Source organism: Salvia hispanica, chromosome 6 (assembly GCF_023119035.1).
Source record: "Salvia hispanica cultivar TCC Black 2014 chromosome 6, UniMelb_Shisp_WGS_1.0, whole genome shotgun sequence".
In the NCBI taxonomy this organism is placed as follows: Eukaryota; Viridiplantae; Streptophyta; class Magnoliopsida; order Lamiales; family Lamiaceae; genus Salvia; species Salvia hispanica.
In genome coordinates, this window is record NC_062970.1 from 40,576,264 (window position 1) to 40,595,819 (window position 19,556).

At 38.2% G+C, this 19,556-nt stretch overlaps 2 protein-coding genes across 4 annotated transcripts; both read right to left on the reverse strand.

Annotated features, from left to right (window-relative positions):
* Positions 1 to 3,046, reverse strand: LOC125192432 (SEC14 cytosolic factor-like). Its single transcript, XM_048089997.1, has 7 exons — positions 2,906 to 3,046; positions 2,685 to 2,802; positions 2,378 to 2,466; positions 2,239 to 2,285; positions 2,065 to 2,153; positions 1,024 to 1,157; positions 1 to 555 (listed from the first exon to the last, which is right to left on the reverse strand). The coding sequence occupies exons 1-7, from the start codon at positions 2,990 to 2,992 to the stop codon at positions 82 to 84; spliced, it is 1,038 nt and encodes a 345-aa protein (XP_047945954.1). The 5' UTR covers positions 2,993 to 3,046; the 3' UTR covers positions 1 to 81.
* Positions 3,047 to 5,383: 2,337 nt separating this feature from the next.
* On the reverse strand, positions 5,384 to 9,751 carry LOC125192433 (5'-nucleotidase SurE). Of its 3 annotated transcripts, none has more exons than XM_048090000.1 (10): positions 9,517 to 9,751; positions 8,760 to 8,854; positions 8,530 to 8,594; positions 8,027 to 8,070; positions 7,564 to 7,641; positions 7,270 to 7,423; positions 6,821 to 6,994; positions 6,025 to 6,084; positions 5,854 to 5,950; positions 5,384 to 5,670 (listed from the first exon to the last, which is right to left on the reverse strand). In XM_048090000.1, exons 1-9 carry the CDS (start codon positions 9,651 to 9,653, stop codon positions 5,858 to 5,860), a joined length of 900 nt encoding a protein of 299 aa, XP_047945957.1. In that variant the 5' UTR covers positions 9,654 to 9,751; the 3' UTR covers positions 5,384 to 5,670; positions 5,854 to 5,857. The 3 variants fall into 3 exon arrangements, with proteins under 3 accessions (XP_047945957.1, XP_047945955.1, XP_047945956.1); XM_048089998.1 differs by having other exon boundaries at positions 8,760 to 8,899; XM_048089999.1 differs by having other exon boundaries at positions 5,384 to 5,688; positions 8,760 to 8,899.
* Between the last annotated feature and the right edge of the window lie 9,805 nt (positions 9,752 to 19,556).

Consider the following 19,556-nt stretch of genomic DNA (forward strand, 5'->3'; position numbering starts at 1 on the left):
TAAATCTTTAATCAAGCTACCATATATATGAAATCAGAACCAAAACATGAAATCTGTATTGCTTATACAATTAATTAGAAATCAAATTTGCGACGAAAAGCGTTGAGAATGAGAGACATGCTGTGAGCGCCTGATGATGATCTTTGACCTATAAATGATCTCGCAATAGGGCCGTCGGTAAAACCTTACAAACGGCGCAAACGATTCGCTGCTTCGCTCCGCTCGGCCCCGCCTCGAAAACAGTGACGACAGCATCGGCGTCGATGCGAACGATAGAGACCCGGGAGAGATCGCGGGCGTTGATGCGAAGGAGAGAGACCTAGCGTTGAGGTGAGAGATCCTCCGCCCGGCCGATGATTTTGACTCTGACGACAGCGAAAGATACCACGGTTTTCGCGAATCCAAATGATGGGAGACGGTGAAGGAGAATCTTGACGACGACGACCCTAGTCTTCTCGAGGGTGGTGGCGATGCGTCAAATCCGAGTGATTCTTCCCACTCTGCCGTTGATACCGTGATTGTGATTCCCGAAAGCTCCACGAATGGCCTCACTCCCTGCAAAAGCCGCGTCTTAATGTAAATATCCGATTTTGTACCATCGTTTTAGCATTTTACGTGGAAATGTCACAATATTAGGTGACTGCAAAAATAATTAATATTCAATTATGGTTTAAAATATTTTTGGACCAAATTACCCCTGGAGCTTGAAGGGGAGTAGTTGAAATACTCCAACAAAAGCAATCAACTTAAAACTATAAACATTTTCGTTAAAACGATATCGTTTTAGTGTTTTATGGCAAAATATGTAATTACGAAAATATTATTTTTTCAATCATGGCTAACAAATATCTTGTCCGGAAATTTTCGGACTAAATTGCCCCTAGAGCTGGAAGGAGGCGTTGAAACAGTTTTGAAAAAAAAATTGACGATATTTTATCGACCGCTCTAAAATTAAATATATTCATTGAAATGCTAATATTACTTGTCGAATATATGGAAAAATAACATGATTTGAAGGTGTACCTTCCAAAAATAAGAGAAGAGAGATGGAGGATCAATCACAAAAGCCTTGTGAAGCCTTCTTGGGTAATAATCGGCTATGATTTTCAGACTTCCAACCAACATGTTCATAATCCCACCTGCTGATCTGAAAAGGCCTGTATGAAACAACTTATTCATCAAATATATTTTTATGATTAAATTTTTTAAAATAAAATATGAATTTATTTAATACTTTAATTTATGGAGTAATAAAAATGATTATTTTAAGTTGTTAAGTTATTAGGAAAAAGGTCAACAGAAAAATTCAAATTCGCTGTTGTGTCAGGTTGAAAAAAGGGGTATTATGGACACTTTTGCTTTAAATAATTTTGGCCATGAAAATGACCTAATATACCCCTGCACCAACAAACTTGATCGCGAATTTTCATTTTTCAGGCACCTTTCCGGTAGTAATTTTTTTACTGATTTAGTTAGTTTAATTTTATTGCAAAGGCGTGGCTTTGGAAAGATTAAAGAGAGCATAATAAGATAAGACTAAAAATTTAGTGATCCGAGCATGTAGCGTTCAACCAATCTTAATTGTAGAAATAATCACTCCGGCGCAAAGGCGTTTTTGGAGGAGTGTTTGACTTTTAACATTATTTTATAGTGATTTCCAGCTTGGAAAATTCTATGTTAACTCACGAGAAATTCATGTGGTCTATAATTTTTGAATATTCGTACAGATACGAAAGACACACTATATATATAAACATCTAGGATCCAATGATGAACTATTTATTACTTTTTGTAGTATCGTAAAATATCTAGCACGGCCAGTGACATATGTAGTGTAGGTATATATGCATATTCATAATAAGTGTTTATACTATATAATTCATAAATTTTATAGGTGTATGTCTGAAAATAATATATATTCATGCACGAGCTAATAAATTAAAGCAGTATAGGCTAAAATCGATGCAAGATTAAATTCAAAGTAAAGGCTCATGTACTTTTGCGATATTAAAAGTAGTACTACTAAAATTTAAATTTTGTGACCATATAAATATTAAAACTTACTTGCATCAAAGAGGATGACAAATTGCTCAACATTTTTTGCCATGGTTTGAATTGCCACTTCCAGTGTAAACACTAGCAACCGATTAAATCTATAGAAAAATAAACATATAAAATTCAAGTATACATATAAAAAAAAATTAGAATGAAATCCAAAATATAGATAAATAGACGTACAGTTTCTGTGAATGGAATTTCTGGTAATCTTGCCTTATTCGGAAAATCTGCAAATAGGTTTATAATAAGATTTAAAATTACTTTTCTTGAAGAAATTAAAACTAAAAATAATATAATTTTTTTCTAAATAAATGTATACCATGACAGGTCTTAGTTCATGGTCATGACCAGCAACATAGGCCATTCCTTCAGCAAGCTCATGGGAGAATTCATCAGCCATCAAATGATCTTCAGATAATTCAAAAGTCAACATTTAATATACTGTTTCATATTTGTCTTTACTTACCTAAATATTGGAGTACATCAGTTTCAATTTTTTTTTAAAAAAAAAAAAAAGAGATTCCCAGCTGAAAACAAGAAAATTATGTTGCATGAAATAAAGTGAAAAATAGAAAAAGTTTTAAATTATTAAATACTATGTGTAGAAAGGAAAAGGGAGAATTTACCAGTGGCAAAGGAATCTCTCCAAGAAAGGCAATTTCTGAGATGTTTTGCTGCTTTCTTCACACTTTGGCCTTTGGCTTTGAGAAACCTCTCCACGCATGCAGTGTTGCAGAATTTCTCCTGCAAAAGAGAGACAGAGAGATGATGATGATGATGAAGAGAAGGAAATTAGTAAGTGATGTTATATACATATATATATATATATATATATATATATATATACCTGTTTGAGAGAAAGTGGAGATTGTTTGTTGAGGAGTTGAAGAACACTTTGAACAGCTGTGTGATTATCTTCTCTGCCAAATCCCATTTTGTTGAAAGAGAATAGAAGAAATCAGTGTGTGGAGAGAGAGAGTGGGAAAAGAGGGGGGTTTTATAGGAGTGAATAAATGAGAGCTCAGGAATATAAGGATGTTCAGCAAAACCGTTAAACAGTCTCAATCGCTACATTAAATTAAGTAATTAACACTCCTATTTAATAACCTGCATTAATGTTTTTTTAAAGAGAAACATAATTTTTATATCTCAATCTTTCCGTTTTTAGAAAATAAAGTGAATTGCAATAAGAAACAAAAATGGAGTGAGAATATGACTAAACGGAAAAATGTTGGAAAAGATTGTTTTAAATATGTTGAATTGGGGAATTTATAAAATAATACTAGTATAATTTGAATAGCTATAGAAAATTACAGTAAGGGGTTATTTTCGTAATAAACGAATTATGACTAAGCTTGTATAACTTCAGTATTTGGTGCATACAGTTTAAGAAAATTATTGCAACTATATATAGGAAACAAATTGAAATTCAAATTGTTAATGGGTCTATGTTAGTGGGAGGCATCGAGATTATTGGTGCAGTCCATTTAATGATGTTTCACACTCATGAGTGGATATGTAGAAGTAGTAAAACATTAATTATGCTCTTTTTTCTCAGAGAAAAATTTGTTGCTTAGAGTGGATATAGAAAAAAAAAAGATCAATAGTATAATTCCAAAGCAGAAAAAAAGGTTATTACATTCCCCTATATATTAGTCACGGAATTATAGTAGTAAATACTAACATACTTGGTGGAAGAATGGAATCAATAAATTCGTAATTTAGATTATAAATTTAAATTTGTCCATGTAAAGCCACAATTAATAAGGTCGTCGCTAGCGTTAAAAAACATGTAGTTCAGCGGTTGTCACTAGGCAATAGATGTCAGATGAAGAATGGAACTGAAGTTAAGGCGGACTTGTTGTATACGGTAGAATTGGCGATAGCTCCAAAGATTGAATTTAATGTAGTTTTCTAACCCTAATGGGCCAATGGTGGGCTCAGTCGACTCTGGCCCACTTAGATCCACCATTGGTCACAAGTCAAATAGTGTGTTTGTTCATATTCTTGCGTAATTATCCTATGTAACACGTACATATATAGTGATAGCTTTAATGTGTAAATATAGTATGAATGATAGACAAAAATTGTGACAGGAAAATTGAGAGGATAGGAAAAAGAGAGAATTTGCGAAGAAATGGTAAAACTAAGGAGTTTTGACCTGCACACTATTTGTGTTATATTAAGATATGTATACTGTGTTTTTGTACACTAGTTCTTTGTAGTTATTGCATAAATAATGCATGAAATTCTGCTGCTTTTCTGCGTCAGTTCTATTGGTGTCTCTTTTTCTCTCTCAAAGCTATTTTCTACTTTAATAAAATATAGAAACATGACATACATAAAATAGTAGTACTGCATAATTTGATTACGTAATTTGGACTTATTTTTATTTTTGTTTAGATTTGATAATTTATGACGAACAGCCGAAATGAGAAATAAAAGGAAGTCCAGTGGTTTAGATAAAAATGGGTGTGAAGTCGGGATGCCAAGGTTTTGCGAACCACCGGTGAACCAGAACAGGCTAATCCCTTGTCGGGCCGGTTATTGTTCCACCATTTTGGAAACTGGTGTGCATCTCTAGAGACTCACAAGTTCGAAAAAAAAAAGACATTTGGGAAGAGAAAAAGCTTTTGTTTAAGGACTAAACAAAAATAAGTGCTAAACTAAGTCTCATTTCCATAAATATGAGATTAATCATTCCTCCCAATACCTCACGGTATTCTCATTCTCATGTGCTTGTGTGTGTGCGCGCGCGCGCGATTGAAAAGAACTGCTTCTATTAAAAGAAAAGAGGTATCGCAATTCTTGAGTTCTTAGGCAGAGGGATAGATATATATCCTGTACAAGGACATAAAATCCTGCCCCAACGAAGATGTTCACGTACTAGGCTTCATATGACTGGAGTTTAGTGCACCGGCATTGCCAACACCAAAATGAGATCACTCCACATGCACATATATACAAACATACAAGAAGACAGCAAGAAACATAACAGCTACACACATCTACACTGTACATAAGCTAGTTTTTTGTCACATTTTGGTTTTATGATCTATTTTCTCTATTGAAGTCGAGAGCTTCTAATCTACCAAGATTATCTATGAGGGTAAATTTGAAGCCATTGGCATTGCTATCTTGATTCATCTTATGCAAGAAAGGTTCTTCAAAATATTCACAAGCTAGAATCTCGACTGGTGATAGCTACTAATGGACTATAAAACTACGTCATTCAATGTTCATCACCAGGAGTTTTAAATGTTCACATAGATTTGACTGAGAAGGTAACTAGTGCCTTATTCCAGACAAAAAAAGGAGACCAAACTGATTTGTCAAGACATACTGTAATAAACTTCTCAGGCAGAAACGAGCACTGAAATATTTATTCATCTCAATGAAAGTAGATATTTTATAGTACATGGCTAATCAGATTTTGTCCCAATAGCAGAACCAATGAGAATGAGACTGTGATTAACTATTACAGGTACTGTATAAAGGATGAGCTAGGCTGATAGGGAACAGTGATACAGTGATACCTCTGAACGGAGATTTCGTGATCGGAATGATGCTCAACTCTATGATAAGTGAACCATTTAGATCCTTCCAGATATCCTGGACATGATTAGGAACCTTTAAGTAAACCGAATAGATTAGTTCAAGATTTGTTAATGTATGCAAGAAAAACTGTTGGAATGGAAGTACTAAAATTGATAACATGAAACGACAAGTAAAATGCATCATGATTAAAAACTTTCAGATCTTTATAAAAATTTAAAAAATGCGAAGAACTCTTACACTGTTATAGTGCCGAAACACCTGGCAACCACTGCTTATAAAAATCTCGGCTATCCATATCCGCGGGAGTTAAGGCTCCTAGAGGACTGACAGTTATCTGCAATAAACAAATGTCAAATTACTCCAAATCAGTATTATTCTAACTATCTAGTAAGAGCAAAGGGGACATACATATCCTTCTTTAAGGCAACTGTGGTCGGTATCACTATTGTCAACTTGTGATCCTTTCACCTGAAAAGGGATGCAAAGATAATTACCATTACAACATAAACAACCATTGGATAATCTTCATTGCATGTTCCATGATAGAAGGTGGACTGTAAACCTGCCTGATTATAGAAGGAATTAATATATATAGAATAAACATAACCCAATGCAACTTTAAATTGCTCGAGATTCTATTCCATTGTGCACATAAGCAGGTCCTTAAACCAGAATCAAATGTTCAGAAATACTAAATACTACTCCCTCTGTCCGCGAATAGGAGTCCCGTTTTTCTATTTTGGTCCGTCCGCGAATAGGAGTCCCGTTCATAATTACTATAGATGGTAAAGAGGCCCCACATTCCACTAACTCATTCCACTCACGTATCTTTTTAAATCAATGTATACAAGTGGGACCCTTATTCCACTAACTTTCTTCCACCCACTTTTCTTAACATTTCTTAAAACTCGTGCCAGAAAGAAATGAGACTCTTATTCGCGGACTGAGGAAGAACCTTGCTAGGGAAAATATATTAATCTGATAATACTAAACTTTATCATAAGATTCATAACACATATTAGAAACTTCAGAAAATATTGAAATCTTTATCAAGTAGTTGTATCATCTAGATAGATGTCAACGGAAAACTCAAACATAGCAAATTACTTGAGAAAATATGGCCATGCCACTGATCTTAATGAAAAGTTTGTTCAAAAGGCCATTCAGAAATACATTAGAGCAATTATAAGAGAACGAGACATACTTCTCTTTTGAATGAAAGGGCCTGCTTTAAATTCGGAGACTCTGATTCAGAACCCGATGATGAATTTGTTTCCATGGTCATAGTTGACAGCATTTTCCCACCTTCAGATTCAGAAGTAACTTGTCTCCACCCCATTTTCACCATAGTCTTGCCCTGATTCGTTAGTCGATAACCCTGTTCAGGATCAGCATACAAACATTTGATATACTTCTAATTTTCACTAAAACAAGACAGAGAGTGAGACAGATAGGACCAGGGAGAATGACCACATATTTGTACCACCGTTCATCAGGAAACAATAAAATTAAAGGGATATGGCCATAACAGTTGCTCAGAAACCCAAGTTGGTCAGTATTATATGTATATATATAAAACAACCACAAACATAATGACGTTAACACCTTCTCATAGAAGTTCAAGTGACTTGCCAAAGCCTGCCCCAAAAATACCTTATGATTCACAACATCAGTTGGCACATCTACGTTCAGAAAACAGTTTTGAGGGTATGTTTTCTTCTTGATTTCAGCCAACAGACTACAAATAATGGGCAAGCACACCTCTGCTGCAAGTTTAAAATCATTGACAGTACTTTTCCCTCCAACCCTGCAAATCTTGAACTAGTGTAAGTACCATTCTGAATCTCTATTATTAAGATGAAGAAGCAGTATAGATTACAAAACTCAATAGAGATCCTTAGGAAATACTATAGACCAGGTTTTTTAAGTAACATATTCTATTCATACCAATCATATGATATAGAGATAGAAGGTACTCCATTAAAAAATGCTTCTCGAGCGCCTGCTACAGTCCCGGAATATGTTCTGCATTCATCAAGATACAAGTGTCATTGAATTTAGTTTACCATGTAAAAACATATTATAATTACTTTGCTACAAGATCAAACTTTAAGTATAATAGAACTCAGAAAGGTTGACATTTTTGTACTGGTTGATCTCCTACCTTATTTGAAAGAATTACAATATCACTTGCATAAAGGCATCAAGGACAAGAATAAGGACAAGTACCAGTTAATTCACATTACTGCATTTCATATATAAACAGATAAAATTACCGCGGTTCATTAGGTGCACTCTACTGAAGCTCAGCATAGAAAAGTACATGGAATGAAGTTAGGAGCAAGCAATTTTACATCCACAACAACTTATCTAAAAGGATCGAGAAGTCAGATACAGAATTGTTACTAACATGTGATAGCCACAATTGCTACCCATATTGATCCCACTGATTACCTGCAGAAGAGAAGAAAAAAAATTGGAACTTGAAATTACATCTGCAAATCTTCTTACTGGAACATGCACACACCAAGAACTGTAGAGAAGCCATTTTGTTCATATCAATTTAGAGCCACAATTCTACATGCGCTTGGCCATTTTGTTCATATCAAGTGTTGTACTTATTAAGTGTTACACATATAGAGATAAGTAGATATGTGTGTTAATGAATAGTAGTAAATTATATATGAGTATATGTATTCAGAATGTGAATTTTCAAGTTAAAGTGGTGTAATGAAGTACACAGCACATGTTGCAAAGCACAAAATTCTCCCTACAATGTGAGAAGTGCAATTTGTACATAAGCTTGGTCAGTTAGCAGGAGGGAACCTGATTGGAGTATAAGAGAACATGGTTCAACCAAAGCAAAATACACTAATCTATGAATGTCATTTCAAATACTGGGAAAGTAAGTACCAGATCAGGTACTGAGGGGAACAGAGCTTTGGAAACTCCTAATGATGTACAGTCAGCAGGAGTACCTGCAAGACATGGAATTAAGTTAAATGTGAACAAAATAACTAAAAGTGTTTAATTCATCCTTCCCACCCTCAAAGAAGAGAAAAATAAATAAAACAAAACTTCACAAAGATATTTCACTCTTTTTCTATTTAATAGATATAGTTTCAAAGAACATTGCAACTTGCCAGAAACTGCAAAAGCAACTGTTCCGTCAATTTCCACTGGCCTGGCAACGAGAGCTTTTTGCCATGTGATGCTATGACTAACTGCAGACTTTTCTCTGAGAAGTATCAATGTAAGAATGATCACATGAGATTTATTTTCTCTACACAAAATTGGATGCAAATTAGTAGTACAAAGTCATAATCCTAAAATTTATATTCCTCAGAAAATTCAATCATAGTACTATAAAAATAGAAAAGCTACCATAAAATTCATGATCACAACCAAAAAAAGCAGAAACAGAGGCAAAAAAACATGTTTCAAGTAAGCTGCATTTTATTTAACTAGACAGCAAACAACCATGTGCACAATTGAAGTGTGTGCTAATGTTCACAAACACACCTCTCTACAAAAATCTCTTCACCAATGGAACATGTAAAATCAAACACAATTGATTATTAGCATGTTCTAATTACTTATCCAAGCAAGCATGTCGTATTTCTAGTTCGAGAACAATCTAGCTTACTAGTATTTCGACTTCTCACTGTCTACAGGCGTGTATCGCAAATTATCCTTTAGTCAGTTCGAACAATAATCCAAGATAAAGGAAATCAAATATTGTGCATCACATACTGCATGAAGAGATAATTCTACTAAATTTCGGCCTAGTTTGGCACAATTCCTCTCTCTCTCTCACACACACACACACAAACATCGCTGATAACAGATAATTACAAGCGGAGAAAACAAAGTGAAGCATATCTATGCTGAAAAACATACGAATCAGGAGCGCAAACATAGACGTTAAATCGGTTGGAGGAGACGAGAACGTGAAGGAGAGCTCGAATTCCTGGAGCATCGATTCCGTCGTCATTCGTGACCATCACCGTCGGACGATCGCCCCCGCCGCTGCTCATTTTGGCTATTGATTTTACAGTTCACTACTTCACTCTCTTTTTCCTTTTCCTTTTTGCCGGTAAAAGCTACTCCTAAATAATTTGGATGAGTGCAATGATATAGAATAATGGAAGAATAAAACTTTTGTACCATAGTTAAATAATGGATTATATTATTTGCAAGCAAAAACATAGCGTATTTATTGGCGACCTAACTTTAAGGAAAACCAAATTTAAATTACTAAGTATATTGTTTTTCCCTACTAGCTTTTCTGCAATTTTATTCACCTCCGATAATTCTTTAAAAAAGATACTCTTGCAATTAGCCAATTAAATATCTCATTTTTCTTTTTTCGTCTAACTATCAATAAATATATCATTTCACTTTTATTATTGGTAAGTGGACCCTATATTTTACTTACGTTTTATTTTAAAACCAATTACTATAAAAATAAGTCTCACGTTCCACTAACTTTTTTACCCATTTACTTCATAAAGTAAAATAATTTCTTAAAATTTGTGCCCATCAAATATGTGATATTTAATCATTGACGGGGGAGTACTACTTTCATTAGTCTTAATAACCATAACCTTTATTTTTTACAAATGTTGAAAATGAACTTAAAATTCACCAACTTTTTCGGCATATTTTTTCAATCTAATCATGATATCTACGTGGCATAGTCTGAGTTACTCCCCCCATCCCAGCCTAAATGAGACATATTCTTTTTTTATACGTCCCAAACTAAGTGAGACTCAATAAGAGCATCTCCAATGGTCGGCTAGCAACCGGCTAGCCGATTCGTGGCGCTGGCCGATCGGCTAGCCGAACCATTGGAGGCGGCCAACGGGAAATCGGCGAGCGGGTCGGCGTGGGCTGGCCGATCGCTCGGTGCTGGCCGATGCGCTGGCCGCCATTGTGGCGGCCAGCGATCGGCCAGCGCCGAATTTTGTGTTTTTTTTTTTATTTTAAAACTTATATAAACGCGATTTTAGTTTCATTTTCATTTGCACCACTTGTTTTAACGAGTTTTCTCTCTCTAACTTTCCGTACAAGAGCATCATCGAGCAATGGATCACAACAACGAGTCCAGTCCAGCGACGAGTGGATCTCAGACTCCCACGGTACATGTGGGATCTGGATGGGGCCAGATGGGCGGGCGAGATGGGCCCAGGGTTTAACGTCCCTTGGAGGAAGTTGATGGGGATGATGGCCGGTGCGCCGGGGGGATACAGGGGGGGAACCAGGGGGATATGCAGGGGAGTATGCCGTGGGGGATGCCGAGCGGGGGGGCGGGGAGCGGCGGGTAGTCGCGCCGGGGTGGGGAGGTATGCCCCGGATGCTTCAGAGAGATGATGGGGATGATGTGGCGGGGGGATGCAGGGGTCACCGGGCGGGGACACGGTATATCGTCCCTCGCTTGATTTTTTGACGGCTTCGTCTCACACGTCGACCCAGGTGGAGACGCAGTTCACCGGCGATGACCTTCTGTCATTGCATGATATGGGGATCGATCTCGGGGATCCGGATACTCCCGTTCCAGCGAGGCGGGCCGCGCCGAAGAAGAAGACGAAGGGGAAGGCCAAGGCGGTCGGCGAGTCGTCGCAGCCCGTTGGTGACGACACCCCCGGCCGGAGGAAGTGGACGGAGGATGAGTACGCCGGGGTGGCCAGGGGGTGGTTGGAGGTGTACGACGATCCGCTGGTTGCGAACAACCCGGCGGGTCGTCAACATGTGGGCGAAGATCAGAGCTGCCTATAGGAGGCACTTGCGCCCGCACGGGAAGGACTTCGGCGGGGAGGAGGTCCGGAAGGGGTGGGAGCGCATCGGGGCCGCGGTCGGCCGTTTTTCGTCGTTGTACGCCAGCGCCGTCCGTCGGCTCACTAGTGGGCGGGGGGATGAGGAGGACGCCGGAGGATAGCCGAGAGTCGGTTCCCCTTGGCGGGGAAGTATAAGGAGTTCAACTTACGGGAGTGCTTTTGTTGCTTTGAAGGACTCGAGAAGTTCCGAAGCGGGTGCGACGGCTTTGGGTGGCCGAAGAAGCGGAGAGGCCGAACTATTCCGGCGACTTCTGGCGCGGCGGCAGCCGGGATCCCACGACCTCCCCCGGATGTTGAGGAGTTTCCATCCCCTCCTTCATTTGCTGGTCGCCCTCGCCCGGTTGGACAAAAGCGGGCGCAACGGGCTGCGAAGGGAGGATCCCCCCTATCGCCCGATGAGGTCCAGTCCTCCACCCTCCCACCCGCCCCACTCGAGTACACTCTCCATTCGCGTAACCATACGCGGGATCAGATGTACAAGGTCTTCCAAGATTGGAGGACCGCCACTGACCCCACGGAGAAGATGTTTCTTCACTCGATGCTCGAGAGCATGCGGGTTGATTTGGAAATCGCGAGGGCACGGCTAGCGGGTTCCGACGTGGGCTCAGATACCACGGGTGGCGGCGGCGACGGCGGCGACGAGGAGTAGAGAGTGGCGGGGCTCGTGTGTGGAAGCCCTTTTTTTAAAAAAAAAATCATGTATTTTTTTTTAAATCTTTGTACTTTTATTGAATGAAATGAATTAATTTTCCCGTATATGTATCGTAAATTTAATTCCGTAATTTAATCGTAATTTTAATTCCGTAAAATATAGTATTTTTTGAATTATTTTTTTGCGGCTGGCCTATGGCTAGCCTAAATCTGATGTGGCAGGTGTATTTTTAGTGCTGCTGACGTGGCAGAGGGAGAGAATGGTTGGCCTATTGCTGGCCTATTTAGCATTGGAGATGCTCTAAATAACTCACTCTTTTTCTCCTACTTTATTCCTTCATCTCTCCTAGTCAAATCTCTTAATTTATTCTTTATTTCTTTTTACTCCACTTTATCATTTCTCTTACTTTATTCTCTCCTTCTTTCATACTTTTTTGTATCTCTTACTTTACTATTAATAATTTAATTCACTAAACACAACTATCTAATTTCTTGTATCAAAATAGAAACGTCTCGCTTAGGTCGGAACGAATAGAGTATATATATGCCTAATTTCTCTATCTTGAATTCGACATTGGATAATACGTGCCTAACATGATAAAATATGTCATGTATATATGTAACGCCCCACTTTTTCAAACCCTAATTTTCGGGTTATAAAATTTTTGCATTAAATGCCTTAAATGCTATCATATGTGGATTATTTGATGAGAAATTAATTGCATAGTGTCTTTGTGACCTAATTGCGTATGAGAATGGAGATTGAGTTGAATAGTCAACTTGTTGAAATGTTGACGTGGCTATTGAATAGTCAAAGATGTAGAAAAATGATGTGGCCGTTGAAAGGTCAATACGTTGAGAAAATGGAGTGGAAGTGAAGAGATGATTGATTTGGAATATGTGAATATTTTGATGCGGAGAAATATAATTGTGGGGAAATTATTATTTATTTTGCTAAGGGATGAGTGAGAAAAATAATAGGAGCATTTATTTAAATCATGTGGAATTTTCGGCCACTATCTTTATTGGAGAAGAAATAATATTATTCTTGGATTTAATTATTTGTTTGGGATAATTATCCAAATTAAATCCAAAGTCCAAATACTCTTTAATTCCATCATGGAATTTTCGAAATTTCCACTTTGATTTTCCCATGAGATTTTCGAAAATCTCATATATTGGGAGGGAGAAATTATTTATTATTTTATTGATTCCTTATTTATTCTATTCCATGAATAAATATAAATATGCTAAAATATCCTAGCATATCTTGCCAAATCTAAGAAGATCTTACCATATCCTAATTAAATTAGGATTTGAATTTAATTCCTTGTGGGAAGAGGAAATACACGCCACTTCTCCTTTTAATTTGGGGAGTATTTTATTTTATTCTTGCTCCGTGATATATTATTCTGCTCCGTGAAATATTCAAATTAAATCATAGGCTATTTATTTAAGCCTAAATTTCGAAATCCCCATACTTCTCAACAATTTTAACGCCACTTCCTCAAATCTCTCCATAATCTCTACCAAATCTTCCAAATCTTGATTTATTTAATTATTGGGATATTATTATTTGTGACTCTATAAATAGGAGAGAAACCCTAACCCTAGAGATCACAAAACCGGCGCCTCCCACTCCCAAAAATTTCGAAATCTTCTCTCCCACATTCTCCAAGTTTTCTTCAAGTTTTCTTCAAGATTTCTTCATCAATTGAGAAGAATTCAAGTGAAATTCAAGAGATTATTGAAGAATCAAGACTAATTCCTTGTTTCTACCGTTCGTTCTTTTGGAAAAGGTACTTTATTTATTGATCTCCTCTTCTTCTACCGATTAATTGGTATTCTTGTTTCCACATGCATATAGATTGAGTGAAGGGGGAAATTAATCGGTGAATTTTGGGATATGTGTGCAAGTGTGTGTGTGTGCGAGACCGTGTGTGTGTGTGTGTGCACGCCTCGGTCGGCGTGCACAAGTGTGATGATCGTGTGCGTATGTTGTGTGTGGAACACTCATGCGTGACACGATTTAATGGTGAAGTTGGGGTTGTTGTTTGAATAAAAATGATATGCTAATCATACATTGATTTTGATTGATGATTTGAAAATAATCGATGGGAAAAAAGGAAATATGAGAGACATGCATGATTTGAAATCAATGATTGAATCTGATTTGTGATACGCATAATTTAAAGGTGATACTTCGCGCTCTCAGCGTGATAAACGAGGAGAAGAGAATACTATCGAGCTAAACCTACGAGGTGGGTTTTCTTTTAAAATAAGGACATTGTCCTAAACTGATATTGATGAGAATGAAATATGTGTTATCATGCCTTGATTTGTTTTGTCGTGCCTATCCCTCGTGGCTATGCCACTATTGTTATAATCGAATTCGGATCCTTGTAGAGCTGCAAACTCTACTTGGGTTAGTGTACACCAATGTTAGACCGAGAGTCAGCGTACGGGTTGGCCGGTCTAGTGACCTGGATTGCGGCCGCATTCCTTGTCATGTAGAATGAGGATATGGTAAACGTCTATGAGAAAAATGGTTGCGCGACCGTGATATTTGAGAAAGAAGATATTTTGGTGCATCGGGTCTTTCTAAAGTTAAAACCCCGACGGACACTTGAAAATGGCATGATAATAACTATATTTGTGATAAAACTGTTTTCGGCAATGAGCCCATTGAGTATGATTATCGTACTCAGCCCTGCATGTGTTTTCCTTATGTGCAGGTTGAGTGGTGACGAGCGGGCGGCGGTGTTGAGTAGAGAATAATAAGATGATCTGTTGGTATTTAAGGTGTCGTTGTGTCCTCATACATAGCCTCACTTCTTTCTTGGTCGCTTCCGCTATGCTATTTTTATGAAAACTTATGATCTTTTGTTGGGATAAATACTTTTATTTTCGTGGGTATGTTTTGGAATATGAACAGTTAGAAATATTCTTTTTGAAGAACTTGGTTAAGCTTTTATTTCAATAAATCTTTTGATGGATTCCTTTGCTAAGGTATTATTCTTGCTCTACTTAGTTGTTCCTTAAATGCTTTGGTCAAATCCCTTTAAAATGAAATCCTAGCCTATGGTCTTTAATGCTTTTAGGTCTACCTAGTTAGCGAACGCCGCATTTATTATACCCTAAATGGGCGGGTCGTTACAATATATGTCAAGTTTGAAAGATGATTCACCATGAAAAAATGACCATGGTCTTAGTTAGAGTTTTTAATTTTTTAAGATCAGCTTTCAAAGTTCACATAAAATAGCAAAATTCACCCAAACTTATACGAGTAAATTTTTGTTATACTAATATCTAGGGATGTCAATTTAATCCGAAACTCGTAGGTCAGCCCAAACAACCCGGTAAAATGAGTGGGTTAGGATTATAATTTTATTACCCGAATACAAAACGGGCTAAACGGGTTGACCCGAATGGGTTGAGGGGTTAAACGAGTTGGCCCGAACAGATTGCGGGTCAGCCCGATGGGTTGCAACTTTTAATTAAAATTATTAAGTTTTAGGTTTTTTTTATATTTTTGAATCCTCAATCTTTCTACATAATCATGAGTCGTATTCAATCTTCATTTTATACTTTTCCACTCGATCCCACAATATCAGTTTTCAAGTTCCTCGTCGACTCATTATTCCACCGTCCCATCATCTGCCATTAATGTCTTACCACCACCAAAGCCAATCAAGACAAAATTAAGAAATAACTCATCAAGATCTTAATATATTTATCATTTTAATAATGATTCATATAAGATATGATTTTTAATTTTCACAAATAATTAGTTACGAACAATGCCAAAAGCCCAAAATAATGACACGAACACAAGCTTTAAATTATGTTGTAGTTGATCGAGATGAAATGCTTCTTTCCAAGTATTATTATAGAATACTATGAAAATATGAAGATTTTATATGATTCTAACTAAAAAGAAAAAAGTATCTAAAATTTAAAATAATTTTATAGAAGAAAATTTCGATACAAGAAATTATTTTCGAAAGCTTTTAGGCCCGAATAGCCCGATAGGTTAGCCCAAAACCCGACGGTTTAGGGTTAGGGTTGAAAATTTATAACCCGAAAAATCCATAACTCGAATAGCCTGAGCCCAAATAGACCGGTAACCCGAGTGGATTGGCCCGAACCCGAACGGGTTAGCCCGATTGACATCCCTACTAATATCCCAAAAAATACCAGCAAATAACTCTTCTTATTCATAGAAAATAGCATATTCTCCGTGCGATACGCGGATGCTGATATTAGCAATAATTTAGAATGAAATTAACAAAATGATAAGTCGGGATTACATTTGTAAAGTTTTTAAATTTTAGAATGAAATTCCATTCGAAACACGTTATTATCGCATGTATTATCAAACCAAGTTAATAGGAATAAGGTTTTTTGAAAAATTAAAACATGTAAAATGTGTGAACTGTGAAGTATGAATGAACCGAGTTTCGCACTAAACTAAATGCAACTTTTACGATGAAAAGGAACTTTCATCTTAATTTTATTCTATAATTAAAGGATGGTTAATTTTAAAGCAACTGGTGATTCGAAATTTCAAATAAATGTTTATCACTCCTTAAAAATTAGAGTATAAGAGCATCCGCAATGGTCGGCTAGCGACCGGCTAGCCGATTCTTCGCGCTGGCCGGTCGGCTAGCCGAACCATTGTAGGCGGCCAGCGGTAAACCGGCCAGCCGATCGGCGTGGGCTGGCCGATTAGTGGGCGCTGGCCGATGCGCTAGCCGATCGGCTAGCCGCCATTGTAGCTTCCCGATCGGCCAGCGATCGGCCAGCGCCGATTTTTATTTATTTATTTTTTTCCTTTTTAACAAACCTATATAAACGCGATTTTCGTTTCATTTTCATTTGCACCACTTGTTTTAACGAGTTTTCTCTCTCTCTAACTTTCTGTACAAGAGCATCATCGCGCAATGAGTAACGCGGGTGGTAGCGGTGGTGGTAGTGGTGGTAGTGGTGGGGATGCTGAGGAGTACGAACGGAGGATGAACGAGGCTATGAATGCCTACATGAACCGCGAGATGGAGCGGTACATGCGTATGGTGGAACAGCAGGCGATACCTCGCCCTCCACGAGTTGTCCACCACCGAGCAGTGATTGATCGGGATCACGTAGCTGCACATCGGCGGCTGTACGACGACTACTTTTCAGAGAACCCGCGGTTTCCCGCCAACATGTTCCGGCGGCGTTTTAGAATGCGCAGGGAGTTGTTTATGCGCATCGTTGGGGCATTAGAGCGTCAATATCTGTGTTTCCGCTTCAGGCACGATGCGGCTGGCAGACCCGGCCACACCCCTATTCAAAAGTGTACGGCGGCAATCGGGCGGTTGGCCTACTGAGGCGCGGCAGAGACATGTGGGATGAGTACCTCCACATCGGTGAATCGTCGGCCACTAAAATGTGAAGGAATTACGTAGGGGGCGTGATCGGCATTTTCGGTGAGCGGTACCTTCAAAGCCCTACTCCCGAAGATTGTCGAATTTGATGCGGATGCGGGGAGAAGCATGGGTTCCCCGGGATGTTAGGCAGCATAGATTGTATGCAATGGGAGTGGAAGAACTGTCCGACTGCCTGGAAGGGGGCCTACATGACCGGCTACAAGTCAAAGAACCCCACGATAATCCTCGAGGCCGTAGCTGATTACAGGCTGTGGATCTGGCATGCGTATTTTGGGGTAGCCGGGTCGAACAACGACCTCAACGTCCTGAACTCGTCTCCCCTCTTCAACGAGAAGTGCCAGGGCGTCGGTCCAGCCGTCTCATTTGTGGCCAACGGCAACCGGCATGATATGGGCTACTACTTGGCGGATGGGATATACCCTCGGTGGCCGGTCTTTGTGAAGACGATCCGACAAACAAGTGATGAAAAGAAGGCCTACTTTGCGCAACGACAGGAGTCGGCGTGCAAGGACGTGGAGCTCGCATTTGGTGTGCTCCAGTCTCGATGGGCGGCAATTAAGGGTCCAACGCGTTTGTGGGATGTCGGATGCGTTTCCCAGATAATGTACGCCTGCATTATCCTTCACAACATGATCGTCGAAGACGAAGGCGTACAACTGACTAGTTGGGTCAATGACGATGAAGCCGGTCCAAGCCACGGAACGGCCACCCCTAGTGTACGACGTGGGGTACCTCTCGATGAAGCCGGCCGCCTTCGAAGGAATTTGCCAACATGCGCCAAGTGGATGCTCATATTCAACTCCAAAAGGATATAATCGAAGAGTTGTGGGCACGGAGGATTGCACGGCGATAGTTTTTTTTTTTCTTTATTATGCATGTAATTTTTTTTTATCTATGTAACTTTTTTAAATGCAATTAATGAATTTTCCCGTATATGTGTCGTAAATTTAATTCCGTATTTTAATCGTAATTTTAATTCCGTAAATGTAGTATATTTTGAATTATTTTTATTGCGGCTGACCTATGGCTGGCCTAAATCTGATGTGGCAGGTGGATTTTTTAGTATTGCTGACGTAGCAGGGGAGAGAATGGCTGACCTATGACTGACCTAAGCACCATTGCGGATGCTCTAACGTTTATGGAATTTAATTCATCATATAACCATACATAAATAAACATTAGATGTAGAACTATATTAGAATAAAGTCCAATGACATGGCATTTTACAAATGAGTTATAAGAAAACATATTATTGATGAAACGCATACATTCCTAGCATATATTAAAAATATTGAAATATAAGATCGCATATATTTTGAAAATTTAACCAAGAAAACAGTAGTTGTGTACAGGAAACAAACAAGCACTGGAGTATAAATTAGGTAAATGTCTATAAGTTTTTGGGATAAAATATCCAATTTTCAAGCGTCACGCTGTGTTCATGTTCACGCATGTGAGATTGCATGCGCGCACACGACTCTGGAGTATGATTTTAATTAACACGATATTTTTTTGAATAATTATGTATAGTTGATAAATTAAATCCGATTTAAAATTTCAGTAATGTAAAAGTGAAGTACTATACTACGAATTATGCAAAATCAATATTGATTTTTTTGGCCATATTTTTCTTGAAGCAAAAAACCGCATTTTTGCAATTATGGGCGGCTAATCTACGGTCAAATTCACGTCCAATTATTAAAACACAAGTTCGTCAAATAAACAAATTACTAAACGGGAAATTTTTATTATACATTTAATGTTAAAATATTTAGTCGATGTCTATGTGTTTGCGGTTTTAGCACGCTATGTTCAACAACCAGACCCAAAGACCGACTGTTAAGATCTAAGTCAAAAAGCACTCGAGGCATGGCCTCGGTGAGGTGGGGCATGCAGCGGCGTGTGTGGGTTCTACCATTTATCTTAGTCCACTATATGTGTGGGTTCTACCGTTTATCTTAGTCCACTATAATTATGAGGATCTATCCGTCAGTGTGGGAGAATTCAATAACACTTGTTTAAT